General features: G+C 47.0%; 1 protein-coding gene across 1 annotated transcript; it reads right to left on the bottom strand.

Moving 5' to 3' along the window:
* Window positions 1–3,887: 3,887 nt before the first annotated feature.
* Window positions 3,888–13,724, bottom strand: LOC144799337 (phytanoyl-CoA dioxygenase domain-containing protein 1-like). The gene is made up of 6 exons (XM_078670584.1): window positions 13,595–13,724; window positions 11,753–11,969; window positions 10,532–10,623; window positions 7,181–7,320; window positions 5,561–5,665; window positions 3,888–3,995 (listed from the first exon to the last, which is right to left on the bottom strand). Exons 1-6 carry the CDS (start codon window positions 13,722–13,724, stop codon window positions 3,888–3,890), a joined length of 792 nt encoding a protein of 263 aa, XP_078526710.1.
* Between the last annotated feature and the right edge of the window lie 6,188 nt (window positions 13,725–19,912).

Raw genomic sequence — 19,912 nt, 5'->3', positions numbered from 1 at the left:
GTCGCACAGGAGGGAGATCTCTGTGGGAGGACCTCACTGCAGCGGCTTCAATCCGCCATCTTGCTTCCGTGGACAACTTGTTACCACTTTATTCCAATCAAGATGACTTCAGGTGTGCCATACTTTTGTCATAAGTAAGACTGTTAGCGTTCTAGTTGTTCTTTAGAACACTCTGGGACATTCTGTCTACATCTGGCTGATATTTGGGCTACATTTGGGCTCTTTTGTCTCTGGTGGCCATCTTGGGAGACTGCATATCCGAATTGTTTTAATGAAATATAAGAGGATTTGAGAAGTCACTCAAAATGTGCCCTCATTTTTCTTTCTTCAGCACTAATCATAATTTCTATGGCAAAATGAACCCCCTCATTTTGTTCCTTTGCAAATTAAATGTTTTAAGTGTTAACACTTTATTCCAATCAAGATGACTTCAGGTGTGCCATACTTTTGTCATAAGTAAGACTGTTAGCGCTCTAGTTGTTCTTTAGACTGCATGTGAGAGCTCAGAGGACTTCTCACAGGGCTTATGTGATGAAGTTTCTATATTTTTTGAGGATAAAAGAAATAATATTTATGAAAAAATAGTAGCAGCTAACAGCGCTATAAATAAAACCAACAACTGCCATCCTCAGACCCTGGCAATAAACAATAAAACTTCTCTAACATCCTTTCCTCCGATTACCAACACAGAGCTCCTTTCCCTCTGCAGTCATATTAAATCAGGGTCGCCAAGTGACCTCATTCCCGCTAAGATGGTTGGCTCCATGATCTCCCTCCTGGGACCTCCCATATTGGATGTGATTAACATCTCCCTAACAAAAGGTCAGGTCCCAGCAGACTGGAAGAGGGCGGTGGTGAACCCGATTAGAAAAAAAGCATCTTCCCCATGGACAGACCTCTCCAATTTACGACCTATCTCCCTCCTACCCTACCTGGGTAAGGTTACGGAGAGGCACGTGAACACCTATCTCTCTCAACATCTTGAAGCGACGGATGGCCTGGACTATTCACAATCTGGGTTCAGGCCAAACCACAGCACAGAATCAGCCCTTCAGACAGTGACCAATAACATCAAAATGGCACTGGATGATGGCAGCTCTATGATTCTGGTGCTGTTGGACCTTTCCGCCGCTTTTGATACGGTGTCTCACACGGTGCTTCTCAACCGCCTAGGTGAGGTGGGTGTGGAGGGAGAGGCTCTGGCATGGATGGAGAGCTTTCTGACTGGTCGTTTCCAAGAAGTTAGGCAGGGCTCCCACAAATCCACTCTTAGGGAGCTCAATAAGGGAGTGCCACAAGGTTCGTGCCTAAGTCCTACACTCTTTAATGTGTATGTGGCTCCCTTAGCCAACTTAGCAAGATCTTTCGGGTTCACCCCGGTGTCGTATGCCGACGACACCCAACTCCTTTTTCCCTTCAAAAACCTTACACCTGCAATAAAAAGATCTTTTGCAGATGGCATGAGAGCCATTGCAGAATGGATGTCATCAAACTGTCTGCAGTGTAATGTGGGGAAAACGGAGGTCATGTGTTTTGGGCAAGCGGCAACACACTGGGCATCCGACTGGTGGCCCTTAGAGCTAGGCCCTGTCCCCTTCCCCAAGAGTACAGTCAGGAATTTGGGAGTGCTCTTTGATCAGCAACTTACATTCAAAGACCACGTAAATCAAGTTGCTGGTACCTGCTGTCGGGCTATTGGGATGTTAAGGCGAGTCTTCCCCTACATACCGGACCATCACAGAAAGACGCTTGTACAGGCTCTTGTCATCAGCAGGGTGGATTACTGCAATGGTTTGCTCCTCGGAGCTAACGAGGAGCAACTTGGTAAACTACAGGTAATCCAAAACACAGCAGCAAGGATTATCCTGAATGTTCCACCAAGGACTCCCTCCTGTCCCCTGCTGATGAGACTCCACTGGCTTCCAGTGAGGAAACGAGTCCAATGTAAAACCCTATGTACTATTCACAAGAGTATGATAGGGGAGGGCCCAAAATACATGACCGAAATCTTTCAGCCTTACATCCCAGGGCGCCTTTTGCGCTCTAGTCACCAGCAGTTACTGCATATACCCAGAATAAAAAAGACCAGACAAGGCGGCCGTGCACTAGCCTATGCCGGACCAGCACTGTGGAATTCTCTGCCCCCAGAACTAAGATCTCTCTCCAGTCACTTGACTTTCCGGAAAATTTTAAAAACATATCTGTATCCGGGTAAATAATGCTTTGTAGCCTATATTTCCTTTCTGGACACACAATCAGAATCAGAACACTCTCCAGTTACAGCAATAGCGCGGAGATACCCCTTCGGGGGTCTAGTCTGGCGCTTTATAAGAATATAAATAAATAAATAAATAAATAGAACACTCTGGGACATTCTGTCATTGGGCTATAGTTGGGCTACATCTGGCTGATATTTGGGCTACATTTGTTTTTTTTTGTCTCTGGTGGCCATCTTTCGGCTACATTGGGCTACATTGGGCTACATTTGGGCTCTAACATATATATAGCCCAATGTAGCCCAATATATATTTTTTCAAAGTTAATTTTCGTAAAAACCACTGGAGCACATATCTTGAGACATAGCAAAGGCACATCGGGCTACCAGTCCCTACAATTTTGCCAAGTTTGGTGGAAAACCATTCAGCCGTTCGGGCTAAAAGTGAGTCCAACCGCCCTATGGAAATTAACATGGAGAAAACACGTTTTGGGACCCCCCTTTTATCTCGGCCCCCGCTTGACGAATCCCCCCCCAAACTTTCAGGGAAGGAGCAGAGCGCCAAGAGGCAAAGTTAAGGAAAATTTCATTAAGATTCCTCAACAGGCGCCAAAGTTATTCCCAATAGAATGTTGCGATTTCCCTATGAAAAACAATCCTAACTATATATACCTACTGGCTATCGCCAGTAGGTAATATATATATATATATATATATATACATATATATATATATATATATATATATATATATATATATACACAAAGGAGAGAGAATGCCCCCAGACGAAGTCCGCTCTCGGTAGATTCATTTCTAAAAAGAAAAACTTTAGTGAATCACATGTACCCAGTAGTCCAGTGCAGACGCATTTCGGGCCGCGAGCTCTTTGTTAGAGGCATCCTGCATGAAAACTGCAACATTACTACAGGATATACCCCTCTTAAGTCAAACATATCATATGTATATATATAGTCACTCAATGATCGATATGTAACAATGCGGGCTTGTTAGTGAGGCCAGTGGCGATGAGGAAGGCTGAAGATGGTCCTAGTGGGACGTCCCCTAGACTTCTAGATCGAATTAAATTGATCTAGAGTTCCTCATGTATCCAAATTCATGCTTAAAATGAGACCAGCCTCCTGGTTACATATTTCTTAAGCTGGAATCATCTAGATGTGTTGAAAATAAAAAGTGATACTCTTATCCAAAATGTATTGATACATTTTTATTTTACTTTTGTAGAAAAAGAATACAAAAAAAATCGCACTTTTGACTGTAAATCTGTCTTCCAGCTGTATGTTTAGCTCAATAAATAAACCTTAATAAAATAGAATATAGTCAGGCAGCTGAGATTCCAAAACAGGATGCAGGCTTGTGTTTTCTAATGAAAGTGCAATGCAGTGCAAAAAGGAATTCCCATTATCAATTTCTAAAACCACAATTGTTTGTTTTACGGTAACATTTGCAGCACCTTTTGGCCTACCATCCGAACATTATTGTAGACAATATTGGGGCTCACTGCAAGATGTTAAAAAAGAGGAAATACATATTTGAACCTATAGGGCTCCATCTGAGATCAGGAATGAACCTGCACCATGCAGCAGTATGTTACTGGCAGTTATGAACTACATGAAGAGAGGATTGTGTCGCCTGATGATGCTCTATAGAGGTGTCAGAAGGTCTTGGAGAAAAAGTTGGGTGCATGATCTGTAAAGTGCTGGAATTCATCTGTTCCTGCAACAAGCACAGTGGCGGGGAAGGAGCGGGGGCGCTCGGGGTCCTGGAATCAGAGAGGAGAGAAGTGCATTAGAATGAGGGCATTCAGACGTGGGAGAATACAAGACCTTATCATAGAGGACCTACACTGGTGTCAGGTAGTGAGGGAGAAAAGGGCATGATCAATCGAATCTCTAAAACGTGTACTCTACAACAATAACTAACGATAAACCTTCCCTCTCTTTCAAAACAGCCAAGAACCAACGCTAGCTAAATCCCCAAACTATCTAGCATTCAAACCTGCCTCTCTTATAGAACAACCTAACTACCCAAACTATCTAAACCCCCAAACTATTGAACCTTCAAACATGCCTCTCTTATAGAACAACCTAACTACCCAAACTATCTAAATCCCCAAACTATTGAATCTTCAAACCTGCCTCTCTTATATAACTAACAACCAAAACTATTCTAAATCCCCAAACTATTGAACCTTCAAACCTGCCTCTCTTATATAACTAACGACCATAACTATCTAAATCCCCAAACTATTGAAATTCAAACCTGCCTCTCTTATATAACTAACGACCATAACTATCTAAATCCCCAAACTATTGAACCTTCAAACCGGATGTACGGCATTACGACGCGTACTGTTACAACGCGTGCCGTTACAACGCGTTTTTTTCAACTCAAGTCGTTACCACGACTTGCATTGGAGGGGGTGCGGACTTAGGAATTTTTTAATTTACTATTCCAACACCAGCCTACGTACAGTAGGGAAGGTGTTGGATAGTAAATTAAAAAATTCCTTGTCCTGCAGCGTCCTCCAGCGCAAGTCGTGGTAACGATTTGCGTTGAAAAGACCACGCTGTAACGGCACGGCGGTGTAACAGCCGCGTCGTAAAGGCTGTTCACCCTTCAAACCTGCCTCTCTTATAAAACTAATAACCAAAACTATCTAAATCCTCAAACTATTGAACCTTCAAACCTACCTCTCTTATATAACTAACACCCAAAACTATCTAAATCCCCAAACTATTGAACCTTCAAACCTGTATATAACTAACTACCAAAACTATCTAACTCCCCAAACTATTAAACCTTCAAACCTGCCTCTCTTATATAAATAACAACCATAACTATTTAAATCCCCAAGCTATTGAACCTTCAAACCTGCCTCTCTTATATAACTAACAACCAAAACTATTCTAAATCCCCAAACTATTGAACCTTCAAACCTGTCTCTCTTATATAACTAACAACCAAAACTATCTAACACCCCAAACTATTGAACCTTCAAACCTGCCTCTCTTATATAAATAACTACCAAAACTATTTAAATCCCACAACTGACCTTCAAACTTGCCTCTGATATAACTAACATCCAAAACTATCTAAATCCCAAACTATTGAATCGTCAAACCTGCATCTCTTACATAACTAACAACCAAAACTATCTAAATTCCCAAACACACACAGTTGCGTGTAGAAATGCGCGCACACAAACACACGTGCATGGATGCACACACACAAACACATACAGTCCACACTGTCACTCTTGTCATCTAATAAACCCACTGACACACACCCATACTCAGACAGTCTGAAGGAGAGGATTGTACTCACCTCCATAGGGTAGGCTGTGGTGGGGACGTAGCGAATAACGAAGCCACATCTGCGTCTGTGGGACGTGTTCGGTTCACTGGCGTGGACTGTCAGCCCGTCGTGGATCTGACGAGAGAAATGTAGGATATGAGCCGTACTTTTCTGCCAAAAATGTAAGTGCCAGTGCCCAATGTGTTACTCACTGGTCCACTGCAGCTGGCACTGTCCGCGTCACTTTTTTACCTTTAAGTTTTGTCATTTTTTTTAAGCTATATTAAATCATTTAGTTCTCTACTAATGAACGTTAGTTAAAAATACACACACACTGCCACCATGTGGTGGTTTCTCAGACATATGTGCTTGTGTTTACAGAAAAGCACCGGAAACCACAGGCGCAAATTAAGTACTAGATATGGGACAGAGGGAAGAGAGGCAGCGCCCTGAGGAGCACCTCAAGGGGAAACTGAGTACATAGTCCTGAGGCACCCCAAGGAAAGCTGTGAGTGCACAGCGCTGGTGCACCCCCAATGGGAGAGCAGTGATTACACAGCATGGGTGCACCTCGGGGGAGCTGTGAGTACACAGTGTTGGTGCACCCCGGGGAGCTGTGAGTACACAGTGCTGGTGCACCCCAGGGGGAACTGTGAGTACCCAGTGCTGGTGCACCTTTGGGGGAGCTGTGAGTACACAGTGCGGGTGCATGCCCAGGGGGAGCTGTGAGTACACAGTGCCGGTGCATGCCCAGGGGGAGCTGTGAGTACACAGTGTTGGTGCACCCTGGGGAGCTGTGAGTACAGAGTACACAGAGCTGACACACCATCAAAGAAAGCTGTGACTACACAGATTGGTGCACCCCCGTGGGGAGCTTTGAGTACACCGTGTGGGTGCACCTCTAGGGTAAGCTGTGAGTACACAGTGCTGGTGTACCCAAGCGAAGAGCTGTGAGTACACAGTGCTGGTGCACTCAAATGAGGAGCTGTGAGTACACCGTGTGGGTGCACCTCTAGGGTAAGCTGCGAGTGCACAGTGCTGGTGCATGCCCAGGGGGAGCTCTGAGTACACAGTGTGGGTGCACCCGGGGGAGCTGTGAGTACAGAGTACACAGAGTTGACGGACCCTCAAAGGAAGCTGTGAGTACACAGGTTGGTGCACCGTCATGGGGAGCTGTGAGAAAACAGTGCTTGTGCACCCTCAAAGGAAGCTGTAAGCACAGGGAGGTACAGTACATGGGCACCCTTAAGGGGGGGTAGTGAGTACACAGTACATGGACACCCTTAAGGGGGGGTAGTGAGTACACAGTTCTGGGGCACCTTTAAGGGGCGGTAGTGAGTACACAGTTCTGGGGCACCTTTAAGGGGGGCTGTGAGTACACAGTTCTGGGGCACCTTTAAGGGGGGTTGTGAGTACACAGTAATGGCGACAAAAGGCTCATTATGGGAAGGGTGGTGCCATGAATTGATGGATGTCTTGGCCCTGCCCACTTCCTGGCTGCCTTATTTATAAGTGGGGGAATCACTGGTCTGCCTGACACCCACAATGCACCGGGTTCGAGTATCATGGCTTTTCATGTTACTTCGTAACGTTGCAGTAACCCCTTGCTTGTTTGCCTGTCCAGGAAACGACAGAGCACTGTGAACTCACCGACATCTGCCCAGCCTGAAGAGGACACTCCACCGCCTTCTCTGCATCCACCAGGTGCCGCGGAATCTCCTGATTGGTGGACAGCATGTTCCCGGGGGTCATTGCTGTGCGGTGCTCCAGGACACCTTGTTTGTGACTTCCTGCAGAAGAAAGGGGGGTTGGAGTGAGAGGGGCACTGATTCCTGGCTTGGGTACTCATTCAGTCCCCTCCTCTGTCTAAAATGAGGTGTCAGCATGGGCCACACCCACAATAATTATACACACATTTACCTTAAATTATCATGGTAAAGGATGCGTGGAAAAGACTGTGTTGTAAAGGCATCTGCATGGTAAAGGAAGCGCGGTAAAGGCATGCGTGGAAAAGACTGCGTGGTAAAGGCATCTGGGTGGTAAAGGCATGCATGGAAAAGACGCGTGGTTAAGGATGTTTTTCATCTAACAGAGGACTGCGGCTTCTAAATAAAGAGAGAGCCATCTCTGAACACTAGAACTCCCCGCGAGGACCCCGGGGATCTTTCATCGAGGCCTCACCAGCCCCCAGGAGTCTAGCCTCGGACACTAATCTGGGTGAAGATTGTAGGGTCATACTAGAGCCCTGTCTGACCAACCCAGTCCAATATCACTCTTTCAAGGCAGTGGTGCCCGTGTTTACAGGCAAAGACATCTCTGCCTGTTGAACCATAAGCAGCGTCCCTCTGTTAGGACCACGTGTCCCCCCGCTCCAGCTGCACAGTAAAGCACGGGTCAGGGTTTGATTGGCTTTGAAAAAAGTTGGCCCGGGCACCCTGAAAAAAGTGCCCCACATTTGCGGTTGAGGGTAAGATTTACAAGGACCGGCGCATCCCTGCAGATTAGCAGGGATGCGCCAGTAACGATGCGACACGCAATGCTATCCTTGCGCCACCACGGATGTGTCGCATTTACAATGCGGCACACTGTGGCACAGGGATAGACAAATGTGTGTCGCATCTGATGGTGTAAGGTTGGTGCATGGCTGGAGTCATGTCGCAGGGACCGCCCACACCTAACGTGCTGCGCCACTCCTTACACCTGTTTCAAGCAGGCGTAAGGTTTTGTCGCAGCAGCCTCTGAAAAATGACTCCGTGAAATCTTGTAGATTTCACAGCGTCACTTTTACTAGGCTTTTTCCGACGGAACAACCACCCAGCATACATTAAACCTGATGCAGGTTTAATGTGGTGCAGGGCTTTACAACGTGACGCATCTCCCTAGATGCATCAGGTTGTAAATAAGTTGCAATGTGGCACATGGTTTACGCCGCCACTGCGTCACAGAAGTGATGCAACAGCGGCGTAAATGTGACGCAATTGGCTTGTAAATCTGCCCTCGTCTTTTTTTAAAACACTGCTTCAGTGTTTTAAGTGTTATAAAAAGAAGTTGGGGGATTTCTATAAGAGAGGTGTGTTTTATCTTAACTTGACTAAGATGTAAAAAAATGCGATTGTTGCTAGGACTCTGTGTTGCTGGATTAGTTTACACTGGTGAACCACACCTGAATATAAGTGAGGCCACTTCTGCTCAGCCCCCCTGCCCCTGCTCAATCTGCATACATCAATGGGCGGGCCAGCCGGAGACTGGGAATGATACCTCCGCCCCCTTGGTAAAAGGGGGGTAACAGAGGTCCATCTGCCTCCGCAAAGGCTGCTCAGGCCCCCACTGGGCGGAGCAGCACAGACAGCCCATATCGGCCACCATGCTGCCCAAAAAAGAGGCCCACAGCTGCAACTCACGATACCAGCCCATTGCCCGAGTGCCCCCTTACCAATCCGACCCTGGCACAGATCCCTCTGATCACACAGGGGCGCTCGTACATAGCAGCATGGACTTGCTCCATCCAGAGATATAGTTGTGACCCACATGGTGCTGAGGGCGCCAGGACCTGTGTGGAGCCCGCGTTCTATCTCCAGACTTTCGGTACTAGGACAGCATCCCTGTGGCAGGACAGCAGTGGACTCCGACAGAGAAGTAGACAATTTGTCAACACCACTGAGTCAAGGCACAAGGGCTTCAACAATATAAGCCTGCTGCACCCCTGCTTGCTGTGATGTTTCCTCTTTCCCCTGTTATCCCTTCCTTTCAGCTCTTTATGCCGTCAATGTGATCAGCGCGTTCTATTTCAGTGTTTTTTTTTTAGCGCGTTCTGCTCTCTGTCAGTGTGTTCTAATGCAGCGCGTTCAGCGCGTTCTGCTTTCCGTCCGCGCGTTCTAATGAACCGCAGCGTGGTTCTCCTGAAACGCAGAGCGGCGTCAGTGCGTCTGAAACGCATGCGCTTGAATTGCAGGATGACGTCACTGGATTGTAGAGCGAAGCGCGAGAGCAAAGCGCGAGCAGTTAACGTTTTCTCTGTTTTATCGCGCAAAGTCCTTTTTTTTTTTAATTAATCTTCAAGTCCCATATTTTATTAACGAAACCTCCTCCTCACCAATATGTCAACATCAAAGCTGCCGCTGGGAAGTCTTCGCTTCTCATGTGGTTTTGAAAACAGCCGCTGGAGGAGGGGACAGGTCAGGAACTTCGATGTGTTGCTATGTTGAGGTTGTTTTCGTTTCCGATCGTCGCCAGTATAATGTTGTTCAATTAAATATGAAATAATGAATGAAAGGTCGTTTCAGTAAAGCAGAGTGGGTTTAATAAAACCTCATCCATAAACAACCACAGGTAACTGACCAAAAGAGAATCATGCTACTAGGTACATTCTTAGAACTTGGAATGTAGAGAAGAATGACACATCTTAAAGGGGAAGGAAGGGATAACAGGGGAAAGAGGAAACATCACACTTGCCTGGACTCTGACTCATTGTGAATGAATGCACCGTCTTCCGTTCTATATAACTCTCTCCCACATCCCTATGTCACGACATTGAGGCTCCCTGGTTAACAGATGGCCTCCCCTGCTGTATAGCAATGTTCTAGATCCCTATGTCACGACAATGGGGCTCATTGTAAATGGATGCAGCATCTTCCATTCTATATAACTCTCTCCCACATCCCCATGTCATGACAATGGGACTCTCTGGCAAAGAGGTGCATTATCTTCCCTTCTAGATAACTCTCTCCCACATCCCTATGTCATGACATTGAGGCTCCCTGGTTAACAGATGGGCTCCCCTGCTGTATAGTCATGTCCCAGATCGCTCTGTCACGACACTGGGGCTCAAGGTAAAGAGATAGCCTATCTATCTCCCATGCTGTGGAGCCCTGTCCTAGATTCCTATGTGATTACATTGGGGCTCACCAGTAGAGTATTAGCCCATTCCCCATTCTCAGCCAATCAGTGTTAAAGCTCCAGGCTGTTGTGATGCATGCATTGACTATGGGAGTTTATCCATACCTGGAATAACCTGCAGGACACCATTCTCTGCGTCTACGTCATCCAGGGCAAGCCACACTGAGGCCACCGGGCCCCCCTCGAAGCCCCAATACCTGGAAGTAAAAGGAGGAGGACGCTGTCAGCCAAACATCCGCAAACCCCAGGGCATGAGGGCACAGGATAGCACATGAGGGCACAGAACAGCACATGAGGGCATAGGATGGCACATGAGGGTACCGGATGGCACATGAGGGCATAGGATGGGACATGACGGCACAGGATGGCACATGAGGGCACATCATAGCACATGAGGGCTCAGGATGACATATGAGAGCTCAGGATGGCACATGAGGGCACAGGATGGCACATGAGGGCACAGGATGGCACATGAGGGCATAGGATGGCACATGAGGGCACATCATAGCACATGAGGGCTCAGGATGACACATGAGGGTCAGGATGGATCATGAGGGCACAGGATGGCACATAAAGGTATAGGATGGCACAGGATGGCACATGATGATACTGAATAACCCATGAGAGCACAGTATGGCACATGAGGGCACAGGATAGCACATGAGGGTACGGGATGGTACATGAGGGCACAGGATGGAACATGATGGAACAGGATAGTACATGAGAGCACCGTATGGCGCTTTAGGGCACAGGATGGCACATGAGGGCACAGGATGGCTATTGATGGCACAGGATGGCACATCAAGGCATGGATGGCACATTTTGACACATGAGGGCACAGGATGGCATATGATTGCACAGAATGGCACAAGAGGACACACGATAGCACATGAGGGCAGAGGGTGACACATAAGGGCACAGGATACCACATGATGGCACAAGATGGCATATAAAGGGCATAGGATAACTCATGAAAGGACAGGATGGTAGATGATGGCACAGGATGGTGCATGAGGGCATAATACGCCACATGAGGGCACAGGATGACACAGGGTGATGTGTGTCTTGTAGTGTAGCCAGCCCTATGCCCTCTTGTACTGCCTAGACGAAAGATGCTGTAATCTACGCTGTGTGTGTCCCCCGCACTGCCCTGTGTATTAAACACCACATGGTGCCCACCAGGTAGCCTGTTAATCAGACCTCACCAGGATCAGGGGGCAGGAATGCCATCCTTTGGCCTTACCCTTGAAGTACAAACGGACACATCACCCCTGCTGAGCCCTCTCCTCCCCCACCCTGGAGCCTGCACCCCGCAGTCTGACTTACTTGATGTCCTGGTGCCAGGCCACGTAGGGGGCGCTGTTCCCTCGGTGGGGCACGTCGGAGGCCGGGTATTTACAGATGAACCTGGAGTCCAGCAGGACTACGTGGGGCCCCAGCACGGCGGTGATGGCCTGGAGGGTGTGCGGGTGGGTGGCGAGGCCCAGCACCCACGGCAGGCGCAGGTGGGCGTTGTGCAGGCTGTACTGGGCGTGCTCCTTCCCTGCATGGTGAGAAAGCAAAAGACACACAGATGATGGACGGAATGCAAAGCAAATCAAACATTCACCCCCAGTCAAGAGGTCTGGGTTCAATCCATCGTTCTTTTGCTCCCCTTGCCACCCCAGTTTAGACCCAGCCTGCAGGGGACACAAGGAGGGGGAGGTTAGTCTCTACACCGAGAGGCCTCTAAACAGAGGGGCTTATATATGGGAATGGTGGCACCGAGCAGCGCAGCAAAAAACATTCCTGTGCTGCCCTGCGCCACTGGAAAAGGGCAGGAACGCGCCACATTTATCCAATACGGTGCATTGTTTTCCTTTCCCCCTGCGCTGGCACCGTTTCTGCAGCCTAGTGCCAATGCTGGCACCCTTGCACCATGGTGCAACACTGCCTGTGTTACAGGCAGGATTGTTTTAGTGCAGGAAGGGACACCTTCCAGCATATAAACAATCCATAGAGGCATTTTCCTCTTTCTAGGTGTGCTGCAGAATGCAGCACACATGGAAACTTAAAAACAAGTAGAAATGAAGATATTTCTCCTCGTTACAGCCACCATACACAAGAAACAAGCAACATAAAGCAGATACAGCCACCAGACACAAGATACAAGCAACATAAAGCAGATACAGCCACCATACACAAGAAACAAGCAACATAAATCAGATACAGACACCAGACACAAGATACAAGCAACATAAATCAGATGCAGCAATGATACTCTTGATACAGCCACCATACACAAGATACAAGCAACATAATGCAGATACAGCCACCAGACACAAGATACAAGCAACATAAAGCAGATACAGCCACCAAACACAAGATACAAGCAACATAAAGCAGATACAGCCACCAGACACAAGATACAAGCAACATAAAGCAGATACAGCCACCATACACAAGATACAACCAACATAAAGCAGATACAGCCATCATACCCTTGATACAGCCACCATACACAAGATACGAGCAACATAAACAGATACAGCAATGATCAGGGTTGGATTGGGATTCAAAATCGGCCCGGGCAAGATAAAATAAAGTGGCCCACATTTACATATTGCCTTTGCAAAACGCTGCTTCGGCGAACTTTTATTAAAAAAAAAGGAGTGGAGGGTAAAAGAAATGCTCGGACTAGCTTGCACTGGTGAAACACACCCGCATACAAGTGAGGCCACTTTTGCTCCGGCCCCCTGCCCCGCTCATTATGCATGTGACACCTCTGCCCTTTAATTAAAGGGAGGTAATTGAGGCTACTCAGGCACCCACTGGGCTGCTTGTGGCATCGGAACAACGTGCGGAAACCACCAAATCGCCCCCAGATGCTAATAAAAAGCAGCCCACTGCTTGAACTGGACACAGGCCCCTCGGGCATTGCCCGAGTGCCCACTTTACCAATCCGACGCTGGCAATGATACTCTTGATACAGCCACCATATACAAGATACAACCAACATAAATCAGATACAGCAATCATACACTTGATACAGCCATTACATGCCAGATACACACATTCCTAGATTTACAAGACCTTGCCTCGTGCATGTACCACTTAGCATGGTGCAAGCATGACGCAAGGCCCTCATAAATAAGCCCCGAGAGATAAGGCTGCCCTCCCTGCACCTACCAAACCCCTGCTCCAGCTCCTCAAAGGCCCTCCTGGCGCCCTCCAGCTCCTCCGGGTCCAGCACTGGCACCGCCGTCAGGAAGCCCCGGGCGTCATACAGGGTCTTCATGTGCTGAGGGTCCGCCTCCATGATGAGGGCGAGGACTCGGCCCCCGCTGCTTGTGCCAGGGATGGGGGTCTGCCGCCGGGCTCCTGAGAGCTGAGCCCCAGATGTGGATATGTTCCTCTGGCACCGGACTCCAGATGTTGTCCTTCACCTCCAGAGGTGCTGATGCTCCAGGCGTGTTCTTCTGGCTCCCGAGACGCAGGTGCTCCAGATGTGGCCCTGTGGCTCCCCAGGTGCGGGAGATTCTGTACCCTGGTATTCAAGAGCTCCAGATGTGAGTGTTTCCTCCTGCCCCGTGCAGTGCTGGAGCTCCAGATGTTGCTGGGGGTCACTGTCGCTGCTGTCCACCCTCCTCTGCCTCGGCATCTTATGTAGGGCCGCTCAGACATCACACACAAGATGCAGAGTCTCACATGTGGGATTCACTCGTCATAGGCTACATACGTGCATGCACAGAATGCATTCTTCATATCAAGGATACTGCCTTTATACATGGAATCCAGCCATCACACCGACAAACAGCCACAGTACACCAAGCATATCCGATACACCACGGCAGCCCCTGGAAATCTGATGCAGCCCTCTGACGTATGAAGGAGGCCTCATATGCCAAATACAGCCACCACACCCACCACATCCACCACCACATCCACTACCACCACATCCACCACATCCACCATAACATCCATCAGCACATCCACCACCACCACATCCACTACCACCACCATATCCACCACATCCACCACCACCACCACATCCACCACCACCACATCCACCACCACATCCACCACCACCACCATCACATCCACCACCACCACCATGGCTCACACGGGTGGTCTCCGGTCTGTGTGCCACCGGGTGCCCATGTTTAGAGTCACCCCTCTGATTCTTTTCTACTTTGTCTGCTCAGAGTATGACGCCATGACTTCAGCTTCAATGTGTACATGATTTATTACTTTTACTGACACGTAGAAGCTCGCTGGTGCCTGACACAACTGTTTATCAATGCATTTTCCTTTCGCCTCTTCCTGCTGGTGCGTCCGGGCTGGCGTGGGCACTGGCGGCCCTGGTGCCACTTTCATGGGAGCGCTCTTGTTACTCTCCCCGCCCCAGCCCTCCTGTCAAAGATAGGTGCCAGAAACCCATTGTCATGAAATGGTGAGGCTGTGCGGGTTTGCTTCTGGCGGCGGCTAAATCCAAAGGCACATAACACATGTGTCAGGAGCAGGCCAGATGTGCCACCTTCATCTGTTCAAACTCTCCTAAGATCTGCGTGTCCTCTGAAGAACATATGCAGCTTAAACCCTTTAATTAGAAAGTAAAAACAGAAAACAAACTCTATGTTCCAGATTACAGGCCTTTCTCTGCTTCATTCACTCGACCCAAGATATTGGAGCCTTTTCCATGGGCACCAGATACCTTACTGGAGGACGCATTCATTTTTGGTAGGCACAGTGAGGTTCAGTGATTTGCCCAGAATCACAGGATGCCGAGTCAATGCCGAGACTCGAGCCTGGTTCCCCAGCTCCGTAGTCGGCAACTCTGGCCGTTACGCCTCATCCTTGTCATAAATACACAAACATTCCAAGAACAGGAACACAGCTTCCATCAAGTAACCCTTCAACCGATGGAGGAACACGAGATACGCATCTCCCCAGCCAGTGGGGGCTGTAAACTTGACCCCAGTGCCAGTAAGGCCTGGCCCAGGGGAGGGCGGAGTCGAGGCATTCATTGCTCGAGACAGATGTGCTGTGAACCGCCTCGGGGCACTCGTCACTGTCCGGGTTCAAGGCTGGGTGTTGTTTCCTGCTGTTAATGTCCATTGTGATCGCAAGAGTGAAACAATTAGCCACCTCTGCCTACTGTGAACAGGGGAGGGGTCAGGGGCGGTGGGTGAGATTTGAAAGTGGTGGGGCGCAAACTAATTAGCATACAGCACCGTAGCGAGCGAGCGCAGCGAGCGAGCCCGAACCACAAAAGGGGTGTTTGGGGGGTTACCCCTCCCCAAGAAAATTTTGAAAAAAAGAAGAAAATCGTGCATTTTCAAGCACATTTGAGAAAGCAGGAAGGTTAATAAAGCAATTGTGAAAGTGCAGTTATTACATTAATAGATGGCATAACATAGGTAGCTGCTTATTCAGTATTACCACAGAGCTTCATACATTCTGTCCTATTATGCTCAGGTGCTAAATTCAGACTATAAGACTTTCATGGAAATCTCAGCTCTAAGAGTAGAAGAAGTTACACAGCAGTGTAATGGTTGCCAGGTTTGTTCCGCAGGAGCATCAGGAACTTGAAGAAAAGTCCACAGTCTTCCCCTACGGCCTTCCGACTCTATTAGACTCTAGAGTAACGAATGGCACGCAAGGGGAAAACAGGGAAACAAAACAAGGAAAGGCGGGGGAAGAAAAACAGTCTTACAATATACTGAATATTAGACTCTAGAGTAACGAATGGCAAGCAAGGGGAAATCAGGGAAACAAAACAAGGAAAGGCGGGGGAAGAAAAACAGTCTTACAATATACTGAATATAAAAGAGGCAGCGCAATGCACTGTTACCGTGATTCTGGTTGAGCTGAGCTTTGTACACACTTCACATAGGTCCACGCAAGTACCCCAAACATAAATGGTATAAAGGTTTTCGCAATTTGCCAAGGGGAAAGGTTTGATAGGCAACACAAGCAACGAATCGTTCACCCTGCGGGAGACAGGTCCGGCCAGTGAACAAAGGTGAGCAAATCTGTGTAGTCTCCAAATAGAACAAACACTACAAAACTTTTAAAAACAGAGATAACAATACATTTCTTACCTCAATCAGAATTTTTTGTATTCAACCAACAAGTAGCAGCATTCACTTTTTGTAAAGGAAATCCGCACGTCTGTCTTTCAGTGTAGCAAACTTGTCAATTACTTGCATATTGAAGTCCGGTATCTTTTGGACTAGCTTGCTCTCTACAGACAGCATCGCCAAAGCATTTAGTCTTTCCTCTAGCATGGTGTTTCTGAGGAATGTCTTTATACGCTTTAAGGCTGAAAAACATCGTTCAGCTTCTACTGTTGTCATTGGAGTCGTAATCACAATTTTGAGTAAAGTCACTGTCTCTGTAAGTGAGTTTTCCATATGCAGTTTATGAATTAACCTCAGCAAACTCAAGGCGCTTGTGGCCTTCAGGTACACAGGCATTCCGTAGAGTACAGTTAACTCAGTTCTCAACTGCTCTTTTTTGAGCATAGGATATGCTTCCGCAGCCTGATTCAGAGCACGCTCAGGGAAGGATTCATCATTCGTGCAAACTCTTTACTTTGCAATAAAGTGACAGTCACCAAATGTTTTGTGAATCAAAAACGTTCTTTTGCCTGCACAATTACAATGTCACATATCTCCTTTCCAATTCGAACCAGAGAGGTGATGTTTTGTCTGCGGTTTGCAAAAATAGAATGCTCCGGCAGTTTGCTCTCCAAATCGTCAACCCCATCTCTCACTTCCATTATCTTTTGTACAAATGCAGATGTAACGGCTTTCACAGAGACAGTATCTATGTCTTTTCGTTGTAACTGATCGTATAACCCTTCAACATGAGACATGATGTCATGGAATAAAAACAGTAAGAACTGAAACTCTTTGTCTTGTAGTGTTCTAAGAAAGCCATGGGCTTCATTCTGACTTGTGCGATCAAAGTCTTCTCTGGATGATATGGCGACAAAACATTTCTCAAGGCCCTCCCTCTCTTCAAAGATTAAGTTGACTGTACGAATGTGAAAGTTCCAACGAGTTGAGGATCCCCTTGGTACGCTTTTCTCCACAATCTCATGAAGGGCTTCTGTTCTTTTGGGGGAACGTGTGAAGAATGCTGCTATGCCTCCGATATCCTGAAAGAAAACTCGTGTCTCTCTGATCTTTGATACCGCCTGTTGCATAATAAGATTGAGTTGGTGGGCGTAACAGTGCACAAAATGAGCCTTAGGGTACACATCTCGAATTCGTTTCTGTACTCCACCAAGGTTTCCACTCATTACGGACGCACCATCATAGCTTTGTGCGATAAGTTTTTGTTTTTGAGGCAGGTCCGGGAAAATTAAGTCCAGTTAACACAGTATAGCTTCAGTGATGGTTGCTGCACTAGAGTCTTTTAAATGTGTGAACCCATAAAACCTCTCCACAATGTTTCTGTCACTGTCAAGGTACCGAAACACTAACACGGACTGTGTTTTAGTGGCCACATCAGTGGTGTCATCAGCCTAAATAGCCACAAAGTCTGTGTTTCGCAACTCTTGCACAATATGGCTTTTTATAATTTCGAGCACACAGTCAAGGAGTTCATTTTGTATTGTATTAGAGGTGCCCTTAAAGACTGTAGCACGTGCTAAATGTGTTTCCAAATCCTTGTCTATGGTTGACATTAAATCCACTAGGCCTCGGAAGATCCCAGGTTTTGAGGAAGTTTCTGATTCGTCATGGCCTCGCAATGCCAGTTCGAAAGCACCACTGAAACGAATGCAATCAATGATCCTGGATAGATTTGTCTGTTCCTATCAACAGCTTCATTGTGTTTTTGAATGGATTTGCGATATGCATCATTTATCTGCTGCTCAATTGGTGCGTCTTCCCCCAACATTCCCAGTCTTGTCAGGTTTTCCAGATGATTTCTTGTGAGCGCATGCTTCTTTATTTTTTCAGCAATGTGCTTCAGGTCTACCATTCCTTGCCGAGTCCAAGAAAAGTCACCACCAAACAGCAAGCAGGGGAAGCAGAACAGAGAATTTTTTATAGGGCACCCTGTAAGCCAATCAGCTTTTTTGTACCAGGCATTTGAGAATGTACGTTTTGACATTTTTCCTCTGTCCTGGGTAGTTTGCTGTAGGTTTATTTCAGGCTGATGAGGTCCTAATTGCTTTATCTGTAGTTTTTGCTCAAGTGGCCGTGACTGGAATGACCTTGCAATCAGCTCTTGTACTGTATTCATGATGGTGTGTTGCTGGCCTTGCCAATATATATATTAAAGAAACCTGTCAATAATCAAAATACAACGTATAAGGTGGAGTGCAATAATATGAAATTTCAGTAGAAATACAAATACATCTCCAACAGCTCCCCTTCCCACAAAATGACTGCTAAAATACAGCCGTACTGCCTCCTGCCTCTCTGTGCCATAGTGGTTGCTGGAGGCACTGAAAGCGACACTGCTTCAGGGCCTGGAGAGTGACCACATACTACATAGCCCTAACTCCCATGTAAAAAAATATATAGCATCAGTTTGCTTACCTTTAACACTGGTCACTGGTGTTTGCTGGGTTGTAGCCGGGGTCGGGTGAGAGAGCAGCAAAGGAGGAGGTTGGGGTCCTCTTCTTGTTTGCTGATAAACCTGTCAATAATCAAAGTACAACGTATAAGGTGCAGTGCAATAATATGAAATTTCAGTACAAATACAAATACATCTCCAACAGCTCCTCTTTGCACAAAATGACTGCTAAAATACAGCCGTACTGCCTCCTGCCTCTCTGTGCCATAGTGGTTGCTGGAGGCACTGAAAGAGACACTGCTTGAGGGCCTGAAGAGTGACCAGATACATAGCCCTAACTCCCATGTGAAAAAATATATAGCATCAGTGCCCTTACCTTTAACACTGGTGTTTGCTGGGTTGTAGCCGGGGTCGGGTGAGAGAGCAGCAAAGGAGGTTGGGGTCCTCTTGTTGTTTGCTGATAAACCTGTCAATAATCAAAGTACAACGTATAAGGTGCAGTGCAATAATATGAAGAAAAGGATAGTTTTGCGGGTTTGCTGCACAATTTGTAATAGATTTACTTCGTTATTTTGTACTTTTACACTTCTTTCTTAACACTGTCTAGGCATTGGGTGCACCTCAGTAATACTGTTCAATTCCCAAATATAACAATAAACAACAGAAAGGTGACCGCGCAAAAGTCCTACCACTGCGAGGAATCACGTGCAGATGCGTTTTTAGTAACTTTGGAACTGTTTTACCTAGAAACAAATATTTATTGGTCAAACTATGCCGATTATGTAACAGATGATGGATTATGAGGCAAATGGAGCAAATCTATAAATATGCATTCCTGAGAAGTGATACCAATGAAATTACCAATTTAGTAATTTTCCTCGAGCTTACACAGCCAGAGAGGAGCAACGGTCAGAGATTGAATGGTATAGATAGAGCCGTCAATGTGAAAAGAATTAGAAACAAATCAAGCAA

This window comes from Lissotriton helveticus, chromosome 12, assembly GCF_964261635.1.
Source record: "Lissotriton helveticus chromosome 12, aLisHel1.1, whole genome shotgun sequence".
NCBI classification, from domain to species: Eukaryota; Metazoa; Chordata; class Amphibia; order Caudata; family Salamandridae; genus Lissotriton; species Lissotriton helveticus.
This window is presented reverse-complemented; position numbering and strand designations above follow the sequence as displayed.